This window comes from Salvelinus alpinus, chromosome 6 (genome assembly GCF_045679555.1).
Source record: "Salvelinus alpinus chromosome 6, SLU_Salpinus.1, whole genome shotgun sequence".
Classification (NCBI taxonomy): domain Eukaryota; kingdom Metazoa; phylum Chordata; class Actinopteri; order Salmoniformes; family Salmonidae; genus Salvelinus; species Salvelinus alpinus.
Genome location: NC_092091.1, coordinates 68,500,523 through 68,517,729, shown reverse-complemented (window position 1 = coordinate 68,517,729; position 17,207 = coordinate 68,500,523). Strand labels below are relative to the sequence as shown.

The 17,207-nt window shown below is 42.4% G+C and overlaps 2 protein-coding genes across 7 annotated transcripts in view; one reads left to right on the top strand and one right to left on the bottom strand.

Moving 5' to 3' along the window:
* The window catches only part of herc3 (HECT and RLD domain containing E3 ubiquitin protein ligase 3), a 32,708-nt gene extending 19,054 nt beyond the window's left edge, over positions 1-13,654 (top strand). For all 3 annotated transcript variants that reach the window (XM_071407556.1, XM_071407557.1, XM_071407558.1), the window contains 6 exons: positions 1,825-1,991; positions 5,348-5,414; positions 5,633-5,715; positions 9,750-9,933; positions 11,015-11,117; positions 11,605-13,654. In XM_071407556.1, the coding sequence (XP_071263657.1) occupies positions 1,825-1,991; positions 5,348-5,414; positions 5,633-5,715; positions 9,750-9,933; positions 11,015-11,117; positions 11,605-11,813 (813 nt within the window). In that variant the 3' untranslated portion in view covers positions 11,814-13,654. The remainder of the gene's footprint in view (positions 1-1,824; positions 1,992-5,347; positions 5,415-5,632; positions 5,716-9,749; positions 9,934-11,014; positions 11,118-11,604) is intronic.
* Positions 13,655-13,908: 254 nt separating this feature from the next.
* fam13a (family with sequence similarity 13 member A) overlaps positions 13,909-17,207 on the bottom strand; it is an 87,276-nt gene continuing 83,977 nt past the window's right edge. For all 4 annotated transcript variants that reach the window (XM_071407550.1, XM_071407554.1, XM_071407553.1 and 1 more), the window contains 3 exons: positions 16,432-16,640; positions 15,983-16,084; positions 13,909-15,859 (listed from right to left, as the gene is read on the bottom strand). In XM_071407550.1, coding sequence (XP_071263651.1) covers positions 15,736-15,859; positions 15,983-16,084; positions 16,432-16,640 — 435 coding nt within the window. In that variant the 3' untranslated portion in view covers positions 13,909-15,735. The remainder of the gene's footprint in view (positions 15,860-15,982; positions 16,085-16,431; positions 16,641-17,207) is intronic.

Below are 17,207 nucleotides of genomic sequence, written 5' to 3'. Positions count from 1 at the left end.
TCCTCCCCAATTAAGGTGCCACCAACCTCCTGTGTGACCGCTTCTACTGCACAACACTGTACCGCTAACATATGACAAAACATGTCTTTTTACTGTTCTAATTACATTAGTAACCAGTTTATAATAGCAATAAGGCACCTCCGCGTTGCGTCGTGCCTAAGAACAGCCCTTAGCCGTGGTATATTGGCCATATACCACACCCCCCGAGGTGCCTTATTGCTTAAATATAGTACTGATGTTACTCAGAATACTGTGTCAAAAAATAAAATACAAAATAAATGAAACACTGTACTTGAAAAGGGATGTAGAACTAAATATTTCTTGCAAGTGCGTTGGAGTATAGTACATGATTCAAGAGAAGTGTATTAAATGCCTTCACTGACCTTAGCAACGGTTGCTAGAGGAATAAAATAAAAAAGGGAAGTGTTGCAAGCGAACAGTGTAGCAGTCTATTGAATAAGTGTTTTTTTTATGTCTCCAGGTAAGAACACATTCTCTTTTACAGTAATGACAATAAAACATGTCTAACCGTTAATGGGGTACTGTGACATCTTAGAATTGGCTCTTTGTAGAAAACCAATGTTAGTCTGTCTGACTGCATCCTAATTGGCACCCTATTCCCTATATAGTGCTCTATGCCATTTGGGACACGGACCGTATCTATTGTATGAAGCAACACCAAGGTCATATTAGTTGTCAAATCCCTTCTACTCATGTTCTGGAAGCCAGCTAACCGCCTCAACATGTCAGAAGGGTCAATTTCATTATCTTCTAAATCTAAACAACATTATGCGTTTTCAAAGCCGAACAAGGTCACAAACAACGTTTCAAAATATTTCCAAATGCTCTGAATAGACACGGTTGGTCTTGGTTACCTGAGTGTTTAGCTGTTTACCGGTGTCTTGTAACACCTTTTGTCTGTATTTCAATGACCTTTGTTAACCCCCGACCCAGGCTTGGCTGTGTGGCCTGTCCATTATGCTGTAAGTTGGATACATTCTATTGTGTGAAGGGACATGCCACTAGGCCAGAAAGGTCATATTTGTTGTTGTGGTTTGTTGAGGGTAGAAATAATTATTGTATTGAAATATGAACCGCTTATGTAATGAGAGCCGTCCTATCGGAGTGAGTTGGCGTAGGTCAGCGTTTTCCAGGAAAAGGGACACCCATGCGAGGCAAGGCGACATCGGGAACGTTCACTCACGTATACAAAATAGCAACCTGGGTCGTGGGAAAATTAATGAATGTCTATGAACCCTTTGACACTCGCAATTGACAGAGTAGTGATTTGAAGGAGGAACTCAAACGGGGCTGTGACAATAAAATGAAGTGGAATAGGCTCAGAATAGGTTTGTAGGGTTCATCAACAATATTTTGTTAGAAAGGCATAATAGGTAATTATTCATATGTAGTTTTAATCAGAAACACAAATGCGTAATGAATCAACAACAATTCTGAGTAGCCCAATAATACATTTCCCAGTTGGTGAACATTATTGAATGAAGTGGTTGAATAAAACAAATGACATCTTGGTTTGGATTTAAAAACGTTGGTGGTATGCCAGCCTACATTTCCATCGTAAACAAGGTGTACATCTCAATAGTTTCAAGTCCTTTTGTTTTTTTTCTCTCTTAATACTGATTAACAGTTATACAACACTTTCAGTAGGCTTCGATCTTGTTACTTTCACCTCTCCTGTATTTTCTGATCAGCGAGGAACGAGCAACAAGAAGAGGACGGCTCTTAAGACTATTGCTATGCACCCAACAAAGCATTGCCTCTCTATCTAACTTCCTTGTTGTGTCTCTCTCTGTTTGTGCCCAGTGTTTTGTAGAGCACAACTGGTTCAATCTGATAGGGATCATCTGTGGGCTGGCCATCTATAACAGCACCGTGGTGGACCTCCACTTCCCCCTGGTCCTTTACAAGAAGCTACTGGGCGTAGCACCCACTCTGGAGGACCTCAAGGAGCTGTCGCCCACAGAGGGCAGGTAATGTGAATTCATAGCCCAGCCACGAGGCCTCTAGGCTGGGATGGACTTGCATGCTAACTCCCCCTAGCCACATCTTGTTAAAAGTTCTACATGGAAAGTGAGTGTTCTTCATTCATTAAAAATGACTTAGTGTTGAACACAATCTTTTTACTGCCATTAGGTATATTGATTGTCCATGCTGTTTGTATAAATGTATTTTCCTCTTGGGTGCGGAGAGATTTCATTCTGGGTTTATTTTTTTAAATGCCCCCTTCTCTCCTTATTTGAAAACATTGTGTAAACTCAACATTTCTTCAGAAGGCAATAATTGAGTGTTGGGCTTAGGGTTGGGCGGCATCCAGATCTTCATACCATTCCTGTACCATACTAGGGTATATGGTATTTCCTGGCAGTGCACACTTTCTTTCCAAATGCACAAAACAAATTTTGGCAGCAGGGATCTTGATCCAGGAGGAGATTGTTTGTCTCTGCTGTAACTGCTGTGTCAGTGATTACAGCTGGGAGTCTTTCTGGGTAAGTCTAAGAGCTTTGCACACTTGGATTGCACAATATTTGCAAATTATTCTTTAAAAAATTCTTCAAGCTCTGTCAAGTTGGTTGTTAATCATTGCTAGACAGCCATTTTCAAGTCTTGACATAGACTTTCAAACCGATCTATAAGTAAAAACTGTGACTAGGCCACTCAGGAACATTCTATTCTACATTTCGTCTTGGTAAGCATCTCTAGTGTATATTTGGTCTTGTGTTTTAGGTTATTGTCCTGCTGCAAGGTGAATTAGTCTCCCAGTGTCTGTTGGAAAGCAGACTGAACCAGGTTTTCCTCTGTGATTTTGCCTGTGCTTAGCTCCATTCAGTTTCTTTTTATCCTAAACTTTCTAGTCCTTGCCGATGACAAGCATACCCATAACATGATGCAGCCACCACCATGCTTGAAAATGTGGTACTCAGTGATGTGTTGTGTTAGATTTGCCCCAAACAACACTTTGTATACAGGACATAAGGTTAATTTCTTTGCCACATTTTTTGCAGTATTACCGGATGCATGTATTCTGCACTGGCTTCCTTCTTTTCACTCTGTCATTTAGGTTAGTATTGTGGAGTAACTACAATGTGGTTGATCCATCCTCAGTTTTCTCCTATCACAGCCATTAAACTCTGTAACTGTTTTAAAGTCACCATTGGCCTCATGGTGAAATCCCTGTGCCGTTTTCTTCCTCTCCTGCAACTGAGTCAGGAAGGACGCCTGTATCTTTGTTGTGATTGGGTGTATTAATACACCATCCAAAGTGTAATTAATAACTTCACCATGCTCAAAAGTCTTCTTTAAAAAAAAAATTAAGTTTGGGAAAACCTCCCTGGTGTTTGTGGTTGAATCTGTGTTTGAAATTCACTGCTCAACTGAGCGACCTTACAAACAATTGTATGTGTGGGGTACAGAGATGAGGTAGTCATTAAAAAATCACGTTAAACACTATTATTGCAAGACATTTCACCTTTTCATTTTTTAATCATTTTTAAACATTTAAAAAAAAATCCACTTTGACATTATTGGGTATTGTGTGTCGGGCAGTGACACAAAATCTCAATTTAATCCATTTTATATTCAGGCTGTAACACACAAATATGGAAAGAGTCAATGGCTGTGAATACTTTCTGGATGCACTGTACTGTACGTAACCCAGCGGTTGGCCTAGGGTCTAATTGTCTGCAGATGGTCCGGAGGTTACTGCTGAAGCTTTTTATCCTTAGATTACCAGTCTGAGGACTACAATTAGGGCAGTGCATCGGCCCTTGAGCGTGTCACAGTAAAAGACAGCCTTCTTTAAGGAGTTGGCTCCCTGGGGAGTGTTGGGCCACAAAACAACCCAGACGATGAATAGTGTCTTGTTGTTTTGTCATGGGTTGTGTTGTTTTCTTGGCTTGACTTTTAGGTACACTTAAGACCGAGGCAGTAGAGAGTCGACACAGCTGTGGCTTTTGATCTAAGTGGTGGTGAAGAAGGAAGAGAAATTAATGACAGTTGGTTTGACATTTGGTGTATTTCTTTACTCTATTAAGTCTGTGTACTCCTAGTACTCTGAGTTGAAATAAGATTTTTATTTTTATTTAACTAGGCAAGTCAGTTAAGAACAAATTCTTATTTACAATGACGGCCTACCCCGGCCAAACCCGGACGACGCTGGGCCAATTGTGCACCGCCCTATGGGACTCCCAATTACGGCCGGTTGTGATACAGCCTGGATTCGAACCAGGGTGTCTGCCTCTAGCACAGGCAGTGCCTTAGACCGCTGCGCCACTAGGGAGCCCAAAGATAACTGGATATCAAATACCTACTCCACAGACTACTGGAGTTCAGAGTACTTTGTTCAGAAAAACTCAACTCCACAACCCATAAGAACACCAATCCAATACACAGCCCATACAAAGCAAGGCAGCATACTCCCATCCTCGCTCCAACTTCAACAGAATGTGAGACATCCCACTTGGCTGCCCTTTGGGTCTGGAGAGAACGAGGAGTTTCTTTTCCCCTTGGCACCCTATCCCTGGCTCTGTTACTCCATGCATACGTCCTATGTTGTGTTAGGGTTGGCTAGCATCTCCCTAGCAAGCATAGCTTAGCGTAGTCCCCCTCCCACACTCTCCATCACTCACTGTCTGTTATTGTCTCCCAGTGTTAACATAGCATAGCCCCCATTCTCCATCACTGTCTATTATTAGCTCCTAGCGTTAGCATAGCATAGCCCCCATTCTTCATCAGTCTCTATTATTGGCTACTAGCATTAGCGTAGCACCCATTCTCAATCACTGTCTATTATTAGCTGTTAGAATTAGCATAGCCGGCATTCTCCATTACTGTCTATTATTAGCCGCTAGCGTTAGCACTCAAACAGGCTAGCGCTACAGGAAGCCTTGTTGTTCCCTCTTCTGTTCTATCCCAGATAATCCAGGTGCTTTGGGGACAGAACACAGCTGGCCACCAGGGTAAGCGCTAAAATGTGACGTTAGCGATGTCACTAAATGCTACTGAGGGCAGAGGCCTTAAAATGGAGAGTGTGTTATCCCCAGCTAGGTTAGGGAGAAAGTCTTTAGCGATGGCTGAGGCTGCCAGGGAGGGATGCTGTCCGTGTCAGTGAAAAGTGTGCTGGATGAGTCTTTACCTCAAGACGCAGCTATGTGGGAGGAATTTTGATGAGGATGACATTGGGCTTCTATTTATCTGTCTTGCGTTCCCTCTCTCTCGCTCTCTCTTGCGCTCTCTCTCTAGCCCTCCTCTCTTTGTTTTCTCACCATAGTGAGACAGAACATTCTCTACGGTCATGTGTTAGTGAATATGTCTCTCGTTCTCTCTCTAGGAGTTTACAACAGCTCCTGGACCATGAGGAAGATGACGTTGAGGAGACATTTTGTCTAAACTTTGCTGTAAGTCCTGTGAATTGTACCAACTCTTGGAGATGTCTGAACCCCACACAAAACATAAACCCACTCCCTCCTGAAACACCATGTCATCACCCATTAAAAGATGACTGTACAGAAAGATCTTCACAACATTCAGATGCCAAATCAGATGCTGCAGTAGAAATGGATGACATTTAGTTGCCTGACTGGATGATATCTAACCCCCACTGTGTCCATCCCAGATCACCAGAGAGTACTATGGTCTGACGGAGGTTAAGGAGCTTATCCCTGGAGGAGACCGCATCACTGTGGACAAGAACAACAGGTGGGGCCCCTTATATATATACCCAACTATAACTATATAACACATTATAACAACAACACTGACTTTAAAACAGCACTGCAACCGCAAGCTTCTTCCTATCTATTACATCACGGTCCCCAGATCATGTTTTATGTCACATTTTAAGAACAAATTCTTATTTACAATGACGACCTGTCAAACACACCAATAAACAACATGTCAATAAACAATAATTACACTATTATATCTACAAGTCTGTGGTCACCTGCTCATCCAACATCTCATTCCAATAGCATGGGCATTAATATGGAGTTGGTCCCCCCCTTTTCTGCTATAACAGCCTCCACTCTTCTGGGAAGGCTTTCCACTAGACGTTGGAACATTGCTGCGGGGACTTGCTTCCATTCAGCCACAAGAGCATTCGTGAGGTCGGCACTGATTTTGGGCAATTAATCCTGGCTCGCAGTCGGTGTCCCAATTCGAGGGGGTTGAGGTCAGGGTGAACTGCTTAGAAGGCCAAAAGTATTGGGACAAGTTCACTTATGTGTATTAAAGTAGCTCAAAGTTAAGTATTTGGCCCCATATTCCTAGCACTATATCAAGCTTGCGACCCTAGTAACCTGTTGGATGCATTTGCAGTTTTTTGCCCAATAGAAATTAATGGTAAATTAGTATATTGTGTCATTGCAGTCAGTTTTATTGTAAATACGAATAGAATATGTTTCTCTACATTAATGTGGATGCTACCATGATTACGGATAATCCTGAATGAATTGTGAATAATGATGAGTGAAAAAGTTAGACGCACAAATATCAAGATATGCTAACCTCTCACCATTACAATAAGAGGGGAGGTTAGCATTTCTTTGTGGGGGTAGCAGAGTACAGAGCCAAAACAACCAAAAATGTTTCGCTGTCCCAATACTTTTGGTGCTCACTGTATTTTGAGGCGGCCCTTCTGTCACTGACATAGAGTTAGAGCAGCTTATGGAGGAGTCCATTGAGGTAACCGTACGGGGGTGTGCTGGAAGCTTGTGTTGAACAGATGGGGATGTCCCCAGATGGGATTGGGTTCAGAACAACAGCAGCCCACATCTCTCCACAAATCCTCATTATACTTTGACTAGCCATTTGGCCGTGGGGCCAGATCCTCAGGGCCTCCACCCAGAGAGAGAGAGCAAGCGAAAAACTAACCCATTCATCCTGCCAAAACAGAGTCAGACTACGAAGGCCATTTGGAAGGCTGTCTGTTATGACTTGAAGTGCAGGCATATCTAGAATTTTCAAGTGGCAGATAGCCTAGTGGTTAAGAGCACAGGACCAGTAACTGAAAGGTGACTAGGTGAAAAATCTGTCAATGTACTCTTGAGCAAGGCACTTAACCCTAATTGTTGCTGTGGATAGGACCGTCTACTAAAATGTAAATAAGTGAAAGCATAATGCTAGGAGTTTTTCCTACTTATAGACTATAACTGCAGCCCAGAGTTTTCCTGGACAGGTCACATGGTCAGGAAAAACTGGGAAACAATGAGTTGAGTCACCTTTCCTCTTCATTACACAGAGGGAGGTTTGTTTATTGTGAGTGGAGTTGTGGAGGTTAGCTTAGCCCACAGATGCTATGGCAAGTTTCCTGCTCCCATTCCTCATTGGCGTTTGTCAGATCGAGTGTTTTTATTTCTGACTGTGGGGCTCGCCAGTTAAATCTCTGGAGGGAGAGGCTGGGGAGTGTGTGTGTCTGTTTGAGTGTGACTGTCAGTGTGTGTGAGTATTAGCCGTGTGTGTGTGTGTGTGTTAGTAAGAAAGGGAGAGTAGGCCGAAGAGCAATGTTCCTATTCCCCTGCAGCTCTCCTGACGTCTCTGTAGCTGGCTGCTACAGTATCTGTCAGGAAATCAGGTGGGTGGCCAACCATGTTGCTACACAGAGTTCACACATCCTCCCTGGGCCATGCTGTGCTGAGCTCCAGGCCTGACACACACTGCCATCATCATATTTTCCTCCTCACAGGAACCTCACACAGGGACAGAATGTGTGTGTGTGTTAAACATACTATGTGCAAGGGAACAGTTGACTCTCTATCCCATGTGCAAGAGAACAGTTGACTCTCTATCCCATGTGTAAGGGAACAGTTGACTCTATCCCATGTGCAAGGGAACAGTTGACTCTCTATCCCATGTGCAAGGGAACAGTTGACTCTCTATCCCATGTGCAAGGGAACAGTTGACTCTCTATCCCATGTGCAAGGGAACAGTTGACTCTCTATCCCATGTGCAAGAGAACAGTTGACTCTCTATCCCATGTGTAAGGGAACAGTTGACTCTCTATCCCATGTGCAAGGGAACAGTTGACTCTCTATCCCATGTGCAAGGGAACAGTTGACTCTCTATCCCATGTGCAAGGGAACAGTTGACTCTCTATCCCATGTGCAAGGGAACAGTTGACTCTCTATCCCATGTGCAAGGGAACAGTTGACTCTCTATCCCATGTGCAAGGGAACAGTTGACTCTCTCTATCCAGTCATGTGCTGTTTTAAAGATAAAGTTCTTTACCAGTTAAGTTCCTGACTAAATGAGTGAAATGAATCGGGGAAAGTCCCATCCTTTAACTGGCATGGTTGTTTATTACTAGGATGAAAGTATTAATGAGTAGAGCTCCAATCCACATTGCAGAATGCACAGTACCCAGACCCTTAATGGTCACTAAATTCAAGATGGGTGTCTCAGTCCCATGTCATCTGGTAAAGCTTTGGATCTCAATTATAGATGGTTATGGTGGTGGGTTATGTATGGTCTATTTTAATCTGTTTTGATTGGCCGGTGCAGTGGCCAAGGGTCTCCAATCTGCCCAGTAGAGCGTGTCTCCAGAACACAGAACACCTCCCCTGTGACACTTCCTCCTGGGAGAGACCGTTAGATTGTGTCACAAATGGCACCCTATTCCCTTTAAAGTAGTGCACTATATAGGGAATTGGGTGCCATTTGGGACATAGACTTAGTGCTGCTCTCACTACTACTCTCTATACTCACAAATCCCTATTCCCCTCCTGAGGGGATAGGCCTGCCATGAGAATGAAGCTATACTGACAGTCACAGGAACAACATGTACAGTCGCAGCCTCAAAGGAAAATTTCACCCAAAAACTATCTTTTGGTATTTGTTTCATTTGTCCATTGTTGACATTGTCCCAAAATGTTTTGCTTGTCAGCAATCAAGTTTTCAAGATATGTAATGTTCAAAATACAGAAATCATCCCTGTATGATGAATTTTGCATCATATGATTAATTTTAATAACAAACTTGTTAATCAAATAATAGAGTAATGACAAACTAAATCAAAAGGCCTAGCTCTGTCAGAGTATAACTTATTCAATCATCAAACTGAAGCAAAGTCCTTTGTTTAAACAGTTCTATGGCGCTTGGATAGTCTTCAGCAGCTCCTGCTGCTCTCCATGTGGGGAAACCATTCATTTAAACCATAAGAGGCCACTCAGGCCAGCTGACCTGTAGAGCAGTGGGTTATGGGCCATGTAGTCTTCACCATGATGGCCATCTTAGGGCTGACAACCCCTCTGTGTGGCATGGCCTTAGGTGGAGGGGCTTGTCACATCACGTGTGTGTGTGTGTGTAGTATTAGTGCAGCAACATGAGAGAGGCAGGGGTTTAAGCAATAACAAATGAAAATGGTTACAGGGAATTACTCTCACTCAAAAATCATATGAAGATGGCATAAGTCATGGCAAAATGTGCAGAATATCAGTAAATTAGCTTAGAAACTGCAAACGTTTCTATCCACCCCATCGCAAAATGTGTATACGTGCCGGAAACTGGCTTTAAAACTGCAACATTTTCTCTCCGTCCCATGTTAAATAGTATAATTTCATGAAATTAGTTTTACAACTGCAAAACTGCTTGCATACGGCTCACAAAAGGTTAGGTCTGGCCCTGGCCATTAACTACAACCAGATTACTGATTGGATCTCCAAAATTAGGACGGTTAACAGTATGGCCACTCAATATTCTTTGTGTTATGTCTGTCTGTGTGACTCTCTCTGTGTCAGGGAGGAGTTTGTGGAGGCCTACCTGAAGTACATGTTCAGGGACTCGGTGAGCGAGCTGTACCAGGCCTTCTCCTCTGGGTTCCTGAAGGTGTGTGGTGGGAAGATCCTGTCGCTGTTCCAGCCCTCTGAGCTTATGGCCATGGTGGTGGGAAACAACAACTATAACTGGGAGGAAATGGAGAAGGTGAGCTTTAGCTTTAAAGCTAACGCTAATGGTAGGTGATACGAAGCTAACGCTAATGGTAGGTGATACGAAGCTAACGCTAATGGTAGGTGATACGAAGCTAACCCTAATGGTAGGTGATGGAGAATGTGAGTGCTAATGCTAAGCTAACCATAATGGTATGTGATGGAGAATGTTAGAGTGCTAATGCTAAGCTAAGCCTAAATGGTAGATGATGGAGAATGTGAGAGTGAATACACCCCAGGGCAGTCAGTCACTGAGTCAAACATCCATGGAAAACACGGGTGTTGACACTACACACTGTTACCGGAGAACATCAAAATGGGAGGGTGTGAAATATAATAAAACAGTTTATGCCATACTGCAAAGCAGTGTCAAAACTAATCTAAATAATTGTTGACCCATCACTAAAACGAACCTGTCTTGACCAGGCAGTTCCCGAGGGCATAGCCAATTAGACAAAACCCCAGTCAGAAACCAGGAAGTTTGAGCGTCTGCCTGGTCAAGTTCGAACGTCGGGACATGTATGGCTCGCTGAGGGCAGAGCCGGGGAGGGCATGGGGATTAGCCATTGGCTAATGGAGGAAGTTGAAAAGGTCAAGATCACCGTAAGTAATGTGCACTGGGCTTCTCCTGGATTAGTTTGTTTTTAGCGTGTTGATGCCTTCAGATGATTGTAAGGGGTCTGTGATCTGTGTTTACTGCGAGTGTCGTGTGCAGGATATTGACAACATGATGGGGACTCTTGCATAAGCGGGGTGTTTTCACAGCACTGCTCAGAATGTGGGAAATGTGTATGAAGTTTGAATGCTGGGGTTAGGTTAGGCTAGGTAAAGGGTTTGCACACAAGTGCGTGAGTGTATGCACCACACACACACACACACACACACACACACAGCTCTGTGAGGAATTCCACAGGCTGTCACATATGAAGGAATCATGTTCTAACTCTGAATAACACTTAATGATAGTGACCAAGTAGAATGCTTCATAGAAGTCCTAGCAGTTGGCCAACTTCAGTTACATAACTGTCCCTAATATAATAGAACCATATTATGTTGTTTTGGCTTTTCTACTACAGAATGCGGTTTACAAAGGAGAGTATTCAGCCACTCATCCGACTGTGAGGATGTTTTGGGAGGTATTCCATGAGTTCCCTCTGGAAAAGAAGAAGCGGTTCTTATGTAAGTACTAAGTAGAGCCCTCGGTTCTTATGTAAGTACTAAGTAGAGCCCTCGGTTCTTTACTAAGTACTGAGTAGAGCCCTCGGTTTTTAAGTAAGTACTGAGTAGAGCCCTCGGTTCTTATGTAAGTATTAATACGAGCTCCCTCGGTTCTTATGTAAATACTGAGTAGAGCCCTCAGCCAACACCTCGTTAAACTATCACAATGACAATATGTAGTTTTACTCAAGGTCTAAATAGGCACTTACTAGTGTTGGGACTTAGCCAGTGGCTCAAGCTCAATGTTATCTATTTCTAACGCTACAAGGAAAGAAGACGAGGAAAGAAAGCTGCTTGAGTATCAGCCTCGACGATACTGTACATCTAAAGCTAACGCTATCCCTCCCTCTCTCAACTATAATACTATACCTAATGCTAACGCTATCCCTTCCTCTCTCAACTATAATACTATACCTAATGCTAACACTAGCCCTCCCCTTTACCCCAGTATTCCTGACGGGCAGCGACCGCATCCCCATCCATGGGATGGAGAGCCTCCGCATCGCCATCCAGTCCACGTCGGCCGAGGAGCACTATCTGCCTGTGGCCCACACCTGCTACAACCTGCTGGACATGCCCCGCTACCAGACCAAAGAGACCCTGCACCGCCGTCTCACCCAGGCCGTGGAGCAGTACGAGGGCTTCAGCCTGGTGTGAGACCCAGTGGCTGGGTCAGTGGCGCCCCCTAGAGGCCCGGAGGACCAGGGGGAATTAGCATGGCTGCTAATGCTAATGTACTTTAATAACAACGCCCTGTGAATGGGGGTGGCTGGATGGACGGATGGGTGGTGGGAAGGGGGCTGCTATTCCATAGCACTTTCCCTATACAGTAAGAGATTATATATTTTGAGTTATAATTGTCTTCTATGCAGATTGATGTACATAACTTGAACAGTTTTAATTAAACCAGCTTTTTTGTTGCTTTAAGATAATTTGTTGAATAATTTTTGGGGATTTGAAAAATGATACATGTCAGAGGTGAACATTGAAGCCCTTAACCTGGTATCTGGTCTTTTACCACTGTTCTTGGGTCCGTTTGAGGACAGATGATACCAGATTAATACATCAGTCTGGCCTTTTACCGCTGATCTTGGGTCAGTTTGGGGACACATAATACATGAGTTAACAGCAGGCAGACAGTTCCATACTCAAGCCCAATAAATACATGGCGTTCTAATGCCATACCCACAATACCAGTCTATTTCTACATTAAAAAGACTAACTGACCGACTGGAGTTACTTACATGTCCTCAATCTTACATTTATCAATATTTCTTTGATTGCGATGCCGTTGGAGTGATTTTATTACAGTAGTATTGGTGAAGTCTTTATTTTATGGATGTTAAAATGTCTGTGTGCATGTTGTCGAGAGGAAACGCTAAAAAGACACCTCATTGTTACATTATAAACAAAACGCAGAAATAGAGCTAATCCAAATTGATTTGATCCCTGTAACCCCAGATTAGGAAGAAATCATCTCAATGTCAATCTGGGAGATCTATTGGTGCCACGGGGTCAGAATGAGTGCACATTCGTGGCCTGGCGGATAATAGGTTGATATACAGATGATCTCTTCATGGTTCCCACCGGTTCCTTCTATGATGACACCGCATTCGGACCAACGACATTAGGATTGGTCAATTTGACCTGCAGAATTAGGCTTGGGTGATTGATTAGGTTTAAGGAACAGATTATATTGGGTCATGTTATTAGCAATAACGAACTGAAGCAAACAGCTCAGTAATGTAATGCCGTTTGGATGAGGGTCAGGGGGACGCTGCACTCTGAACATCACTGCATCGTTTCCCGGCCGTTACTTCAATTACTCTTCTCTCAAGTGTATCTGGATCGTGTGTTGATATGCAAGTGATAAAAATAACTTTGTCTGTGCATTCTGCCTATTCAGTCCTATTACCGAACGTCTCAGCCAATGGAGGTATTGTATCGCAAGCCATGTCTTTCTCCACTAACTGGGGTTAAGACAAACATGTCTTATCTATAGGGACGGCTGGTCTCCTTGTTTGTCTTTTGTTTTAATACATCAATAGCCACAAATTTGCCCAAGGGGAATAATTACTATTATTTTGATTTATAACTCTCGTCGCCCTCAGTGTAGACAATGACATAAAAAACAATGTCATAGTGGCCTTTTGTTTATTCAAAGCTGAGCTAGGGCAATACCTGAGGGAGGCTGTGTGTTCTATTAGCCTGGTCCCTAATCCGTTTGTGCTGTTTTGCTGACTAAAGGAGTTGGCAAGACAACAAACCGATCAGCGACCAGGCTAGGGGAAAAGCCTATTCATTCCTTATTATTCTTATTTCACCACTGTAATGGCGACAATTCCAAATCACGGGGTCAATGTTTGCAAATAAGGGCTTATTAGTGGATCTATAACTGGATTGTTTCAAGTATATCATATTTAATTTTGTACCTTTTAAATGGATGACATTTTCTTTCTATTTTTTTTCCTGAACAAATAAAACGTAATTCCAGCTTGCCCTGTAGTTGTGTTTTAAATCAATAAGTTATTTTATAGGTTGGTTTGGGAATAAGGATTTGCTTGTGGATAAATGAGAGGTGCATATAAGGGGACTTTGTGTAAAGAAATTAATTTTGTTGTAAAGTTCAACCAATATATGAATGAAATTGCCATGTTCTTTACATGTATGACATTGATGTATTCTTGTAGTATTTCCCTGTGAAATGTGTTGACATTCACCACCACACCAATGAAAACCCAACACCACAAACTCAGTAAAAATATGTTTGGTTTTATATTATATATACAATTTATGTACTAAAATGTACACACCCATAATTCATTATGTCCACCAGTGTTTTACATTCAATAAAAACGAAAGTCACACTGTTAAAATGATCAATTTTGGAGAAAAAGGAAAAATGTACTTGCTCACTTAGCAATGTAAACATAGATCTGGATCCATATTTACAAGGAACAAAGGCTATGATAAAATACCTACATAAAGAAAGCAGCATGCCTTGATTGAGTATTGAAGGTTCTGCGTTGGGGATTGGCAGCTATTTTGATAGTTATTGGGACTTTTCTTTAAGGATGGATGTTCCGCACAAAATGGCCCTAGTCGGTGTTGAAAAGTGTGAGCAAAAATATACCACTGATTTCAAGACAGGATAGCTTACTTCACACAAAGTGAATAGGAAAAGAAAACACACCAACGCAAAATAATATACAAGCAGTCAAATTCAGAAGTGACTGACGACCATGATCACAATAATTCATGAAATTGTATACATTGATCCACTACACTATTTTGGTATGCAATCTGAGTCATTTTCTTTGGATCATAATAACACATCATAGACTATTTGTTTTGCATTCTAGTTCAGTTTAAACAAATTAACGCTCCTCTGACATTTCCTCATAGTTATGCTAAAAATAAACACAATTTCTGGAAACAAACAAATATAAGCATTGATGATGACAAGTGTGTTTTTCCTAGGTTAACATCGAGATTATTGCCGCGTTCACGTGCTAGTCGGAACTAGGAAAGTCGGAAATGTTCGACTTGCTAACTGGTTGTATTTATACATGTGCAGCGTTCAACTAGTTTGCAAGTCGAAAATGTCAGTTTCCTAGTTCCGACTTGCACGTGAATGTGGCATATGGCACCAATCATGAGTTACATTTTAAAAATCCATCAATTGACTGAACTCTGCTAGACTGGCTCTCTGATTGGTTGTTTGCATGCAGATTGTAACTGTCTCCCTTACAAAAATACACAATCCCCTCATTTAATTTTTCTGATTACAAAATCTTCTTTCTCAAAATGGCAATACCTTAAAGTACATAATCCCAAATCTAATGTTATACTCCACATTTTAAGACTTAAAAAAAAATCCAATATAAAAGTCTATATGAACTACCATATAAACATTCAAAGAAAAATAAATTAAATCAATACAACACTCTTCGTAAATGTATCCTTTAAATTAGTGATGACTATTCAATGTAGGGTAGTTCTTGGTATCAATCAATATCAAGATGCACAAAAAAATAAAAAAAATATTCCTTTGAAAAAAGGTTGGTTTTGGTCCACTCTGCGGGGGCAGGAAAATGCGGGTGTTTCCGGTTTTCAGGGATACAGTATTTTCCTCCACTTCCCCTGAAAAACCGATGTGGGGACTCTGCTCAGGCGTCTTTTAAGGCCTGCTACGTTAGGTTAGTATTCATTCAAAGATGCCTGACATTTTGAGTTCCGGGGTTCTTCTTCTATACGAGGGAAACAACAGACAAGATGGAGTAGCCTCCGGGGCAGCACCTACATGTCAGTTCCAACACCTCTCAGGTCAGTAACTAAGCCATACCGTTTCCCTTCTACAGTTGGGATTCATCAGGGGGCAACATGTTGGCATCTCCTGAAGCCAAATGTGTCTATGGCACAATTGGCACAAGAAAGAAAATAAAAAATATTGTGAGGGATGATGAGGTGTATCTGTTTTGCTATGGATGGTTTTCCTTTCCATGGGCTGGTGTGGTCCATCTCTTATTGAGACGGAGCCTCATTCATTCCTCTGTCAGTCTTTGATGTTTTAGTTTCTTTAGAGGAACTTAGAGGCATCTCCTTTGCTGATGAGAACCTCTATCAGCCTAAGCTTGGCTTTGATGTGCTTGTATTCGTTATACTCTACCGCCAAAGGGGAGCGGTCTTCCTTCTGCACGTTTCTATGGCAACAGCAAGTGGGAGGAAGCAAAATACAAACATTAGCTGAATGGACGACGGTCAAAATGGCTGTGCAACCAAAGATGGATAGTACATCATGAGTCCTCGCATCATCGTCATCTTACCTGCCGTTTTGCCTGAAGAATTGATCTTCAAACTCTCTTAGGTTCTTGCGGATTCTCTTTTTCTCCTCCCGGGCATCTTGTAGCTGCTCCACTAGTTCCGGCCTGTGTGTGGGGGAGAGACAAACACAGCTTTAGGCATCTGAACCTCAAAGGTTGTTTTGACTCTAAAAGGCTTTTAAAATCCTTCAAGTTGTTTCAATCTTAGTTGTTTAAGAAGTGAACGTTCTTCTAAACACATGAAATACCACAGCTAACTTGAATTGATAAGACATCAACAATAGCATGAGACTACTAATGATTGCAGTGCTTCAATTCTACAATCTAAACTACAATGTCCATGTTATTCACCCATCCAGATTATTTAGATATAGGTCAATTATATTTAATCCAATTCAATTTATCCCCTCAGGGGCAAATAAGAAGAGGTCAGTGTTGGTTTGGGTGCTTACATGGTGGCCGAATGCAGGTTGGACAGACGCATGTCGGTGGTGTTCTTGGAGGGCGAGAGCTCGTCGACGGGCGAGATGAAGCCGTCCGTCTCCTCCTCCAGCTGGTCCAGGAAGCCCAGCATACTGAAGTCTGGACGCACTGTCCCTGTGATCTGGCACTGGGGCTTGTTGTTGGACTCAGAGTCATCCTCAGAGCCATCCTCCTCTTCCTATGGGGACAGAACCAGCGAAGGGGGAGGTCAGTGGAGGCTTAAGGGGGGAAAGGGTGAGCGATGCTGGGGTGAACTGATCGTAGCGCCATGGGGCTGTCAAGGGACCCCCAGGGTCAAGAGCTAGGTTAATGCAAGAGAATCAAGTATTGTGAATCTAATGTTACTGGAATCAGAGCACAAAGACACATTTATTCAGTCATTTTTCAGGCACAGGCAAGTTTGATGAGGTTAATACATGTCTATTGTTAATTTTTCCACTTTGAATTTCTTTTAGATTGTCTCAAATCAAAACTATTCTAATACATCCACAAATAGCAGCACACACGTGATGAGCATCTCAAGACCAGCGTTGACTTGATGATCTCCCTGTTTTTGCTTGATTGGATCATTTGATTATCTGATTTCTTTTTGGTGTACACAGACATTGACACACACCATGCACAGGCAAGTCGCCTTGTTAGTCCTTCTCACACACTATCAAGTTGATCCCAAAGCAATCAATCTAACAAGTCATGAAGCAGCAATCTAAGCATCAAAAACCAAGTTGATATTGAATCAAAACCG